Source organism: Lithobates pipiens, unplaced genomic scaffold (assembly GCF_037356315.1).
Source record: "Lithobates pipiens isolate NorthernLeopardFrog02 unplaced genomic scaffold, aLitPip1_a1.2 Scaffold_30, whole genome shotgun sequence".
In the NCBI taxonomy this organism is placed as follows: Eukaryota; Metazoa; Chordata; class Amphibia; order Anura; family Ranidae; genus Lithobates; species Lithobates pipiens.
Genome location: NW_027507791.1, coordinates 31,179,424 through 31,192,298, shown reverse-complemented (window position 1 = coordinate 31,192,298; position 12,875 = coordinate 31,179,424). Strand labels below are relative to the sequence as shown.

At 41.3% G+C, this 12,875-nt stretch overlaps 2 protein-coding genes across 5 annotated transcripts in view; one reads left to right on the top strand and one right to left on the bottom strand.

The window, feature by feature from the left end:
• The window catches only part of SHE (Src homology 2 domain containing E), a 30,840-nt gene extending 28,366 nt beyond the window's left edge, over positions 1-2,474 (top strand). The window contains exon 6 of the mRNA XM_077463936.1: positions 2-2,474. Within this exon, the coding sequence (XP_077320062.1) occupies positions 2-17 (16 nt within the window). The 3' untranslated portion in view covers positions 18-2,474. The remainder of the gene's footprint in view (position 1) is intronic.
• Positions 2,475-10,378: 7,904 nt separating this feature from the next.
• The window catches only part of IL6R (interleukin 6 receptor), a 34,033-nt gene continuing 31,536 nt past the window's right edge, over positions 10,379-12,875 (bottom strand). Inside the window, exons 10-11 of one of the 4 annotated variants that reach the window (XR_013264805.1) lie at positions 12,360-12,875; positions 10,379-12,315 (exon numbers count right to left, since the gene is read on the bottom strand). The exon at positions 12,360-12,875 is cut by the window's right edge and continues 2,954 nt beyond it. The gene's annotated coding sequence lies outside the window, so the exon portion shown is untranslated. The other 3 variants (XR_013264806.1, XR_013264807.1, XM_077463937.1) reach the window with 3 other exon arrangements.

The window sequence follows — 12,875 nt, the reverse complement described above, 5'->3', positions numbered from 1 at the left end:
GATTTGCCTCCATCTGATTATTACACTACACACAGAGTGTGGCTGTCACGTAGCCCACCGAAGAAGCACTACAAGTCCCAGCATGCCTTGCCATCCTGAAGCAAGTCGGTAAAAGACTTCTTTTGCACAACCACCTTAAATACCTGGAAGCGTGAAAATTAAACAATTACTAACAATAAAAAAAATTCCCCCCCCATGACAGGTCCGCTTTAAAGCGACCGTCTAAGCTGCCCCATAGACTTGCCACCAGCATTTTTTTAGGAAGGAGGGGGTTAGCAATGCCTCACCGTTCTCTCCCTGCTGGTTTCTTTTAAACAAAAAATGACAGTCACTGCTGGTCCTTGGGAAATTTTAGGGAGGTTTTTTCTTTTTTTTTAGGGTGGAAAGGTCAATATTTCCCTGCCTGTCACGTTTTATATTGACTCAAAGTGCAGAGGAAGTTGGAACATAACACGCATTTCTAAGTAATAGAGAGAAAAAAAATAAAAAAAAGTAGTATTGTGAAATATACAGTATATACACATACAAGTCATTTTTAAAGCTCCAAAAAAATAGTTTTGCTACTGACATTGCCATCGTCCTCCATTCTGCCCAGAAGGTGTGTCTAAAGGGACCTCCATCTTCTTCTTAAACTAGGATGCAGGCCCACGGGTAGCACAGCCATATAAATCTTGCTCCCTGTGAATAGTGACCTTTGTATTATTTTTATATTATATATGGGTACCATCTCACCTAGGTTGCTTTATCAAAGTTAATGACCCATCTGAATTATTAGAGTCTAAGAAATTAGGATATTATGAATAACTGGCCTTAATACTTTTAGTACACAGGGGTGGATACCATCTCACCTAGGTGCTTTATCAAAGTTAATGATGTTTAAATCTTCTTTTAAATAATGTTACAATATTTGTTCTACGCCCGTGATTAGCCCAGCTGAATTATTAGAGTCTAAGAAATTAGGATATTATGAATAACTGACCTTAATACTTTTAGTACACAGGGGTGGATACTATCTCACCTATGAGCTTTATCAAAGTTAATGATGTTTAAACGTTACCAAATCTTCTTTTAATAATGTTATAATATCTGTTCTACACCATTGACTGTCCCAGCTGAATTAGAGTCTAAGAAATGAGGAAATTATGAATTAATGAACTTAATACAGGAAATGGCGTAGACTCCCACGGGAGTCTATGCCCGGAAGTGGTTGTAAATACCTGTCTTTGACAGGTATCTCCACCCCCTCCCCCCTGAAAGGTGCCAATTGTGACACCGGAGGGGGGGAGGGATCTGATCAGCGGAGGTTCCACTTTAGGGTGGAACCCCGCTTTAATGATGTTTAAACTTTACCAACTCTTCTTTTAATAATGTTATAATATCTGTTCTACACCATTGATTGTCCCAGCTGAATTAGACTTTAAGAAATGAGGAAATTATGAATTAATGAACTTAATACTTTTAGTACACAGGGGGTGAATACCATCTCACCTAGGAGCTTTATCAAAGTTAATAATGTTTAAACGTGACTAAATCTTCTTTTAAATAATGTTACAATATTTTTTCTACGCCCGTTGTTAGCCCAGCTGAATTATTAAAGTCTAAGAAATGTGGATGTTATGAATAACTGACCTTAATACTTTAAGTACACATAGGTGGATACCATCTCACCTAGGAGCTTTATCAAAGTTAATGATGTTTAAATGTGACCCATTTGAAATATTAGAGTCTAAGAAATTAGGATATTATGAATAACTGACCTTAATACTTTTAGTATACAGGGGTGAATACTATCTTACCTAAGTGCTTTATCAAAGTTAATGATGTTTAGACGTTACCAAATCTTCTTTTAATAATGTTATAATATCTGTTCTACACCATTGACTGTCCCAGCTGAATTAGAGTCTAAGAAATGAGGAAGTTATGAATTAATGAACTTAATACTTTTACTACACAGGGGTGAATACCATCTCCCCTAGGTGTTTTATCAAAGTAAAAGATGTTTAAATTTGACTAAATCTTCTTTTAAATAATGTTACAATATTTGTTCTACGCCCGTGATTAGCCCAGCTGATTTATTAGAGTCTAAGAAATTTGGATATTTTGAATAACTGACCTTAATACTTTTAGTACACATGGGTGGATACCATCTCATCTAGGAGCTTTTTCAAAGTTAATGATGTTTAAACATGACTAAATCTTCTTTTAAATAATGTTACAATATTTGTTCTACACCCGTGATTAGCCCAGCTGGATTATTAGAGTCTAAGAAATTTGGATATTATGAATAACTGACCTTAATACTTTTATTACACATGGGTGGATACCATCACACTTAGAAGCTTTATCAAAGTTAATGATGTTAAACGTGACTAAATCTTCTTTTAAATAATGTTACAATATTTGTTCTACACCCGTGATTAGCCCAGCTGGATTATTAGAGTCTAAGAAATTTGAATATTATGAATTAATGAACTTAATACTTTTATTACACAGGGGTGAATATTTCTCACCTAGGTGCTTTATCAAAGTTAAAGATGTTTAAATGTGACCAAATCTTCTTTTAAATAATGTTACAATATATGTTCTACTCCATTAATTGTCCCAGCTGAATTAGAGTCTAAGAAATGAAGGTTTTATGAATTAATGAACTTAATACTTTTAGTACACAGGGTTGAATACCATCTCACTTAGGTGCTTTATCAAAGTTAAAGATGTTTAGACGTTACCAAATCTTCTTTTAATAATGTTACAATATCGGTTCCACACCATTGATTGTCCCTTCTGACAACAAAACCGTGGATTTTTTTTTCCGATGGATGTTGGCTCAAACTTGTCTTGCATTCACACGGTCGCACAAATGTTGTCGGAAATTCCGATTGCCAAGAACGCGGTGACATACAACACGTACAATGAGAAAAATGAAGTTCAATAGCCAGTGTGGCTCTCCTGCTTGATTCCAGGCACACGTGGACTTTTGTGCGCCGGAATTGTGTACACACGATTCGAATTTCCAACAACAAGTTTTTTTTGTCGGAAAATTTGAGAACCAGCTCTCAAACAGTTGTCAGAAATTCCGACAGCAAATGTCCGATGGAGAATACACACGGTCGAAATTTCCGACAACAAGCTCACATCGAACATTTGTTGTCGGAAATTCCGATCGTCTGTATGCGGCATAAAAAAATTAAGATATTTTAAATTAATGAACCTAATACTTTTACTACACAGGGGTGGACAACATCTCACCCAAGTGCTTTATCAAAGTTAATGATGTTTAAATGTGACTAAATCTCCATTTAAATAATGTTACAATATTAGTTCTACTCCCGTAATTGACCCAGTTAAAATATTAGCAACCAAGAAATTAGGATATAATTAATTAATGAACTTAATACTTTTATTACACAGGGGTGGATACCATCTCACCTAGGTGTGTTATCAAAGTTATTGATGTATAAATGTGACCAAATCTTATTTAAATAATTGCAATATAACCCATAATCATTCCAGGTGATTTAGAGTCTAAGAAATCAAAATATAGCAAATTAATGAACTTAATACCTTTAGTAGACATGGGTGGATACCATCTGGCTCAAGTGCTTTTTATCGAATTAAATGTTGTTTAGGTAAAACTGAATCCATTCTTAAATAATGTTACAACATTTGTTGCATTTTTGGGACTGTTCCAGTTGGAAAAGAGTCTAAGGCCCCTTTCACATGTGTGGATCCGTATTCAGACATGCACTTGCTCAGCAGGGATCGCTCTGTTGATCCCCACTGAGCAGACAGGTGACAAGTCCGTCTCTGCACACTGTGCAGAAATGGACCTGTCAGATCTCCACTCTCCTCTATGGGGGGATCCGATGAAAATGGATCGCCTGTCCGTTTTCATCCGATTCGATCCACCAGACGGATGGAATATAGGGTTTCCATCCATTTGGATTTAGCGGATCGGATCAGGGCGGATCGGATGTCATCGGTCATGTCACTGCTGACATCCGTGGCTCCATAACCTAAAAAAAAATGACAGGTGGATCTGAACGGTCCGCACATGTAAAAGGGCCCTTAGATGTTAAGAAAGAGTGTAGTGGTTAATGAATAACTGACCTTAATACTTTTAGTAAACGGGGTGGACAACAGCTCACCTAAGTGCTTTATCAAAGTTAATGATGTTGAAACATGACTAAATCTTCTTTTAAATAATGTTACAATATTTGTTCAACACCCGCGATTGACCCAGCTGAATTAGAGTCTAGGAAATTAAGATATAGCAAATTAATGAACTAAATACTTTTAGTACACAGGGGTGGATACCATCTAGCTCAGGTGATTTATAAAACGTAATTTTAATTAGATAGAACTGAATCCATATTTAAATAATGTTACAACATCTGCTGTATTTTTGGGACTGTCCCAGCTTAAACAGAGTCCAAGATGTAGTGATAAGAAGCATTATAGTAGTTTATGGATTACTGGTCTTACTATTTTTAGCACACAGGGGTGAATACCATCTCACCTAGGTGCTTTATCAAAGGTAATGATTTTTGAACATGATCAAATCTCCTTTTAAACATTTTTACAGAATCTGCTCCACACCTGTTATTGTCCCAGCTGAATTAGAATCTAAGAACTTAAGCTATTGAAAATTAATACACTTAAAACCTTTAGTAAACAGGGGTGGATGCCATTTTGCCCTGGTACGTTATCAAATGTAACATTGTTTAGGTATAACTGAATCCATTTTTAAATAAAGTTACTGTTGTATTTTTGGGACTGCACCAGCTAAAAAAGAGTCTAAGATGTTAAGAAACAGTACAGTAGTTTATAAATAACTGACCTTAATACTTTTAGTATACAGGGGTGGATACCATCTCACCTAGGTGCTTTATCAAAATTAATATGTTTAACCATAACCAAATCTCTTCCAAAATATTGTTACCAAGTCTGCTCTACACTAGGGACGGTGTCAGCTGCAATAATAGAATCTAAGAAAATAAGATGCAGTGGTTTCTGTGTATCCATTGACCGTAGCATCCCCAGTGACTCCTGTGCTCCTGTGTCTATATTGGCCCCAGTGACTCCTGTGCTCCTGTGTCTCCATTGGCCCCAGTGACCCCTGTGCACTTCTGCATCTCCATTGGACTGTAGTGGCCCCAGTGACCCCTGTGCACTCCTGCGTCTCAATTGGATTGTAGTGGCCCCAGTGACTCCGGTGCTCCTGTTTCTCCATTGGCCCAAGTGACCCCTTTGCTCCTGTGTCTCCATTGACCCTGGTGACCCCTGTGCACTCCTGTGTCTCCATTGGCCCCAGTGACCCCTATGCATTCTGTGTATCCAGTGACTCCAGCGTCCCCGGTGACTCCTGTGCTCCTGTGTCTCCATTGGCCCCAGTGATCCCTGTGTACTCCTGTGTCTCCATTGGCCCCAGTGACTCCTGTGTCTCCATTGGCCCCAGTGACTCCTGTGCTCCTGTTTCTCCATTGACCCCAGTGACCCCTGTGCACTCCTGCATATCCAATGACTCCAGTATCCCCAGTGACTCCTGTGTCTCCATTGACCCTGGTGATCCCTGTGTATTACTGTGCATCCAGTGACTCCAGCATCCCCAGTGACTCCTTTGCTCCTGTGTCTCCATTAGCCCCAGTGACCCCTGTACACGCCTGTGTATCCAGTGACTTTAGTAGCCCCAGTGACTCCTTTGCTCTTGTGTCTCCATTGGCCCCAGTGACCCCTGTGCACGCCTGTGTATCCAGTGACTTTAGTGGCCCCAGTGACTCCTGTGCTTTTGTGTCTCCATTGGCCCTAGTGACCCCTATGCATTCTGTGTATCCAGTGACTCCAGCGTCCCCGGTGACTCCTGTGCGCCTGTCTCTTCATTGGCCCCAGTGATCCCTGTGCACTCCTGTGGCTCCATTGGTCCCAGTGACTCCAGCGTCCCCAGTGACTCCTGTGCTCCTGTGTCTCCATTGGCCCCAGTGACTCCTGTGCTCCTGTTCCTCCTTTGGCCCCAGTGACCCCTGTGCACTCCTGCGTATCCAGTGACTCCAGTATCCCCAGTGACTCCTGTGTCTCCATTGACCCTGGTGATCCCTGTGTATTCCTGTGCATCCAGTGACTCCAGCATCTCCAGTGACTCCTTTGCTCCTGTGTCTCCATTGGCCCCAGTGACCCCTGTACATGCCTGTACCTCCAGTGACTTTAGTGGCCCTAGTGACTCCTGTGCTCTTGTGTCTCCATTGGCCACAGTGACCCCTGTGCACTCCTGTGTATCCAGTGACTTTAGTGGCCCCAGTGACTCCTGTGCTTTTGTGTCTCCAGTGACCCCTGTGCACTCCTGTGTATCCAGTGACTCTAGTGGCCCCAGTGACTCCTGTGTTTCTGTGTCTCCATTGGCCCCAGTGACCCCTGTGCACTCCTGTGTATCCAGTGACTTTAGTGGCCCCAGTGACTCCTGTGCTTTTGTGTCTCCATTGGCCCCAGTGACCCCTGTGCACTCCTGTGTATTCAGTGACTTTAGTGGCCCCAGTGACCCCTGTGCACTCCTGTGCCTCCAGTGACTCCTGTGACTTCCAGTGACTCCACAGTGTCCTGTGTCTACCTGTACTTCCAGGATGCCCCGAACGCCTCTGTGACAACCTCATCTCCAGGCAGCCCCAGGCACGCTCCTGTTGACCATTCCTCTACCTGTGGATTTGGACCCGTGACCATGACAGTTCAGGTGTAACCGCACCACTTTCTGTGTTAGGCCGGTTAAGCTAAACGGGGAGCGCTTCTTTTCCCACTCAAGTGTTCCCACCCTTGTAGATTTACAATAAATTGTGTTCACATATTATTATGATCAACGTGAGAAAAGCTGTACTGTCTGATTAAATAAAAACAAACAGTTTCCTGATGGGCTTTATTTATGTGGGGGGGGGGATGTTGGGTCAGCAATTTCTCTGGCTGATGAATTGGGAATTCCAGAAGAGATTTCAGCTCCTAAATATAAAACTGAAGATTTTTCTTCCTCTTTGTGACTTCTGCTTGTGGCTAATGGAAAGCAGAACTGTCTGTTAGTGTTCGATCTGTCCATTTCTGCGGAATCTGCAATTCTAAAGAACAATGGCAGCAAACGTCAAATTCGCTTTCTATACAACGGCACCGAAAGCAAAGGTCATAAGGGGTAGTAAACAGTTTCTTGGATCTATCGAATGCTGCAGCTACACCTTCCCACCTTTGGCTGCTCTGACCAAATTCTCCACCTGTTTTTTCGCTGTGGTGGGATAGACCACCAATTTTTAAAGACTTTTCTTCATCCAAAACATCCGCTGATGATTTACAGACATTCTTGGAATGTCCCAGATAAAGAGAGTCTAAGATCGTGATAATATATAGTGGTTCATTAATTACTAAACTTAATACTTTTAGTACACAAGGGTGGAAACCATCTCACCTAGGGGCTTTAAAAGGGTTAATGTTGTTTAAACATTACCAAATCTCTTTTTAAATAATGTTACAACATTTACTCTACATCAGGGATAATGTGTACAGTATATAATAGAATTTAAGATATTAAAGTACAGTGGTTTATGAAAATATATACTTAAAGGGGTTGTAAACTCTCAAGGTTTACAAGCCCTTTACAACCCCTGAAGAACAATGGCAGCAAACGTCAAATTTGAAATTTGCTTTCTGTACAACGGCACTGAAAGCAAAGGTCATAAGAGGTAGTAAACATTTTTTTTGGATCTATCGAATGCTGCAGCTACACCTTCCCACCTTTGGCTGCTCTGGCCAAATTCTCCTCAGTTTATTTTTGCTGTGGTGAAGCCTGTTGTAAGGATAGACCACCAGTTTTTAAAGACTTTTCTTCATCCAAAACATCTGCTGATGATTTACAGACAGTCTTGGAAAGTTTTGTGTAAGTCTAGTGTAAGATCGTGATAATATATAGTGGTTCATTAATTACTAAACTTAATACTTTTAGTACACAAGGGTGGAAACCATCTCACCTAGGGGCTTTAAAAGGGTTAATGTTGTTTAAACATTACCAAATCTATTTTTAAATAAGGTTACAACATTTACTCTACATCAGGGATAATGTGTACAGTATATAATATAATTTAAGATATTAAAGTACAGTGGTTTATGAAAATATATACTTAAATGGGTTGTAAACTCTCAAGGTTTACAAGCCCTTTACAACTCCTCAAGAACAATGGCAGCAAACGTCAAATTTGAAATTTGCTTTCTGTACAATGGCACCGAAAGCAAAGGTCATAAGAGGTAGTAAACAGTTTTTTTGGATCTATCGAATGCTGCAGCTACACCTTCCCATCTTTGGCTGCTCTGGCCAAATTCTCCTTAGTTTTTTTCGCTGTGGTGAAGTCTGTTGTAGGGATAGACCGTCAATTTTTAAAGACTTTTCTTCATCCAAAACATCTGCTGATGATTTACAGACAGTCTTGGAAAGTTTTGTGTAAGTCTAGTGTAAGATCGTGATAATATATAGTGGTTCATTAATTACTAAACTTAATACTTTTAGTACACAAGGGTGGAAACCATCTCACCTATGGGCTTTAAAAGGGTTAATGTTGTTTAAACATTACCAAATCACTTTTTAAATCATGTTACAACATTTACTCTACATCAGGGATAATGTGTACAGTATATAATATAATTTAAGATATTAAAGTACAGTGGTTTATGAAAATATATACTTAAAGGGTTTGTAAACTCTTAAGGTTTACAAGCCCTTTACAACCCCTCAAGAACAATGGCAGCAAACGTCAAATTTGAAATTTGCTTTCTGTACAATGGCACCGAAAGCAAAGGTCATAAGAGGTAGTAAACAGTTTCTTGGATCTATCGAATGCTGCAGCTACCCCTTCCCACCTTTGGCTGCTCTGGCCAAATTCTCCTTAGTTTTTTTCGCTGTGGTGAAGTCTATTGTAGGGATAGACCGTCAATTTTTAAAGACTTTTCTTCATCCAAAACATCCGCTGATGATTTACAGACATTCTTGGAATGTCCCAGATAAAGAGAGTCTAAGATCGTGATAATATATAGTGGTTCATTAATTACTAAACTTAATACTTTTAGTACACAAGGGTGGAAACCATCTCAGCTATGGGCTTTAAAAGGGTTAATGTTGTTTAAACATTACCAAATCTCTTTTTAAATAATGTTACAACATTTCCTATACATCAGGGATAATGTATACAGTATATAATAGAATTTAAGATATTAAAGTACAGTGGTTTATGAAAATATATACTTAAAGGGGTTGTAAACTCTCAAGGTTTACAAGCCCTTTACAACCCCTCAAGAACAATGGCAGCCAACGTCAAATTTGCAATTTGCTTTCTGTACAACTGCACCGAAAGCAAAGGTCATAAGAGGTAGTAAACATTTTTTTGGATCTATCGAATGCTGCAGCTACACCTTCCCACCTTTGGCTGCTCTGGTCAAATTCTCTTCAGTTTTTTTCGCTGTGGTGAAGTCTGTTGTAAGGATAGACCACCAGTTTTTAAAGACTTTTCTTCATCCAAAACATCTGCTGATGATTTACAGACAGTCTTGGAAAGTTTTGTGTAAGTCTAGTGTAAGATCGTGATAATATATAGTGGTTCATTAATTACTAAACTTAATACTTTTAGTACACAAGGGTGGAAACCATCTCACCTATGGGCTTTAAAAAGGTTAATGTTGTTTAAACATTACCAAATCTCTTTTTAAATAATGTTACAACATTTACTCTACATCAGGGATAATATGTACAGTATATAATAGAATTTAAGATATTAACGTACAATGTTTTATGAACATATATACTTAAAGGGGTTATAAACCCTCAAGGTTTTTTCACCTTAATGCATTCTATAACCTAATACTTTTAGTGCATAGGGGTTGGATACTATCTGGTTAAGGTGCTTATCAAGCCTTATGCATAACTCAATACATAATATCTTCTTAAATAATGTTGCAGTATGTCTGGAAATCTCCCAGCTAAAGTATAAGAAATTAAGAAATAGTGGTATATGAACTTAATACTTTAAGAACACAGGGGTGAATACTATTTAGCCACAGTGCTTTATTAAATGCAATTTTGCTCTTAAGTGAATCTCTTTTTTAAATAATGTTAGAACATTTATTGTATTTATGTCTGGAACTCTCCCAGCCGAAATAGAGCATGGGAAATTAAGAAATCGTGGTTTATGATTATATGAACCTAATACCTTAAGAACACAGGGGTGGATATCCTTTAGCCGTTTTAATATCCTGTAACACACAGGGATAGGAAGAAGATTTTCAAAGTTTACCTATATAGCGAGACCACCACCGTCCAACTGGAGATCCATCAACCGGCTCTCAGGTACAGAAAACACACATCACACCGTTCCAACATATTTCGTGTTTTATTGCCAAAAGGGTCACTTCCTATTTTTCCAACGATATGTACACCATGATTTTGCTTTCCAATTTACAATATAAACATTCATTTCCCAAGGGGTTAAGAAATTATAGTATAAGTTCTTTTATAAGACAGTCCCACCTCCCTTCCAGGTGACCACCTCACGTCCAGGTGACCACTTCACGTCCAGGTGACTACCTCAGGTCCAGGTGACCACCTCAGGTCCATGTGACCACTCACATCTGGGTGACCACCTCACGTCCAGGTGACCACCTCAGGTCCAGGTGACCACCTCATGTCCAGGTGACCACTTCACGTCCAGGTGACCACCTCACGTCCAGATGACCACCTCATGTCCAGGTGACCACTTCACGTCCAGGTGACCACCTCACGTCCAGGTGACTACCTCAGGTCCAGGTGACCACCTCAGGTCCATGTGACCACTCACATCTGGGTGACCACCTCGCGTCCAGGTGACCACCTCAGGTCCAGGTGACCACCTCATGTCCAGGTGACCACTTCACGTCCAGGTGACCACCTCACGTCCAGATGACCACCTCATGTCCAGGTGACCACTTCACGTCCAGGTGACCACCTCACATCCAGGTGACCACCTCACGTCCAGGTGACATCACAGGAAGGGATGGGAAACCCACCCTAATAGGTAAGCTGAATTTCAACATAAAATACTCTTTATATATATATATCATTACATTTATTTATTTTTTTCAGTGCAAGCAGTGTAAAGTACCTGGATCTGACTTGGAATCAGCCTTTTCCCAGTCCCTGTACAGCAGAGCTCAGACTGGGAGAAAAAGACAAGCAGATGTGCGAGGAGACACACTGATAGGGCAGAGAGATAGGCTCATCAGTCTGCTCCTTCTCCTTTCACCGGCCAACCATAGAGTAGGCATGGGGGAGTGGACCTGCAAGTGAAAGTGAAACTGCAGCAAAGAAAAGATCAGGTCTGCTGTGCTGTGCTGTGAGGCAGAGCTGTGAGAATCTCAGGACGGGATGGACAGAAATACAACTCCTTTGAAAAGCCCCCATATGTGTGGTTAGCTGGAGTTCCAATTTAAAGGATTCCACTTATGGGGGGCCATCACCATCTGTCACATCCAACTTAAAGTTCATGCCTCCAGCTGTACATCACATTCGCCGTTTGTCACTTTAATCTTGTTGGCGTTCGCGACACACGGAAGCGTTTCCTGCAGCGTGGGAAGAAGAAAATGTCTGACCCCCCCCCCCCCTCCCGGGTGTTCAGGCACAAACCATAAAACAAAGTCACCAAAATCCTTCCATTGTGGTTTGTAGACTCCATCCTCTGGTTTCCTGACCGTAACCCAAAAACAAGGCGACCGGCCTGCCAGAGGACACGAAATCTGACCTACTTGGCTCCCGGAGGGTTGTATATATAAGCGACCAATGAATTGGGTCAGATTATTTCACTCATATGCTCCAGTCCTAGGAGCAGCGATGGGAGCGCCGATAATCTCCAAATGATCCCCACAATGCGCCTTCTCTGCGGTATAACATTTTTATGGGAGAAGCAATTGGAGGAAGGAAGAATTAATTTTTTGGGTTCGGGAAATAATTGTTCAACTATGTGCTGCACCACTCGTCGTTCCACTGAGCCCCCTACAGGGGGAGACTCAAACAGCCAGGATGGATTTTCCTAATTGGTCACTGTTGTTGTCCTACATTATATGACATGGCATACTGCTCCCTCTGCTTCACATAATGCTCCACCTCCTGCACCCCACTACTCCCTCTGCTTCACATAATGCTCCTCCTCCGGCACCCTACTGCTCCCTCTGCTTCACATAATGCTCCACCTCCTGTACCCTATGGCTCCCTCTGCTTCACATCACTGCTCCACCTCCTGCACCCCACTACTCCCTCTGCTTCCCATAATGCTCCACCTCCTGCACCCTACTGCTCTCTCTGCTTCACACTAGTGCTCTACCTCCTGCACCCCACTACTCCCTCTGCTTCCCATAATGCTCCACCTCCTGCACCCTACTACTCCCTCTGCTTCACACTAGTGCTCCACCTCTTTTGCCCTATAGCTCCCATTCCTTTTTCCTAGCGCACCACTTTACTTGCCCCTAGTGCTTCCCCTCTCTCAAACTAGAGCTCACCTTAGTAATTCTCCTCCCTCTCCCTAGGGATTCTGCTCCTTCACCCTACTCCCTCTGCTTAACGCCAGTTCTCCACCTCCTTCACCCTAGTGCCAACCCCTCTCCCCATCATCTTGGTGCTCCCTTTCATTTGCCCTAGGGAACCCCCCACTGTGCTCAAGTGCTTTGCTGCTCTCCCTAGTGCTTCCTCACCCCAATACTCCACCTTCACCCCCCTAGTGCTACCTCACATCATCCTAGTACCTCCCTCCTTTGCGCTAGAGCTTCCTCATCTTATTGCTACCCCTTTGACCCAAGATCTGCTCCTCCTTTACCCTAGTGCTCTTTTTTTCCTACTATAG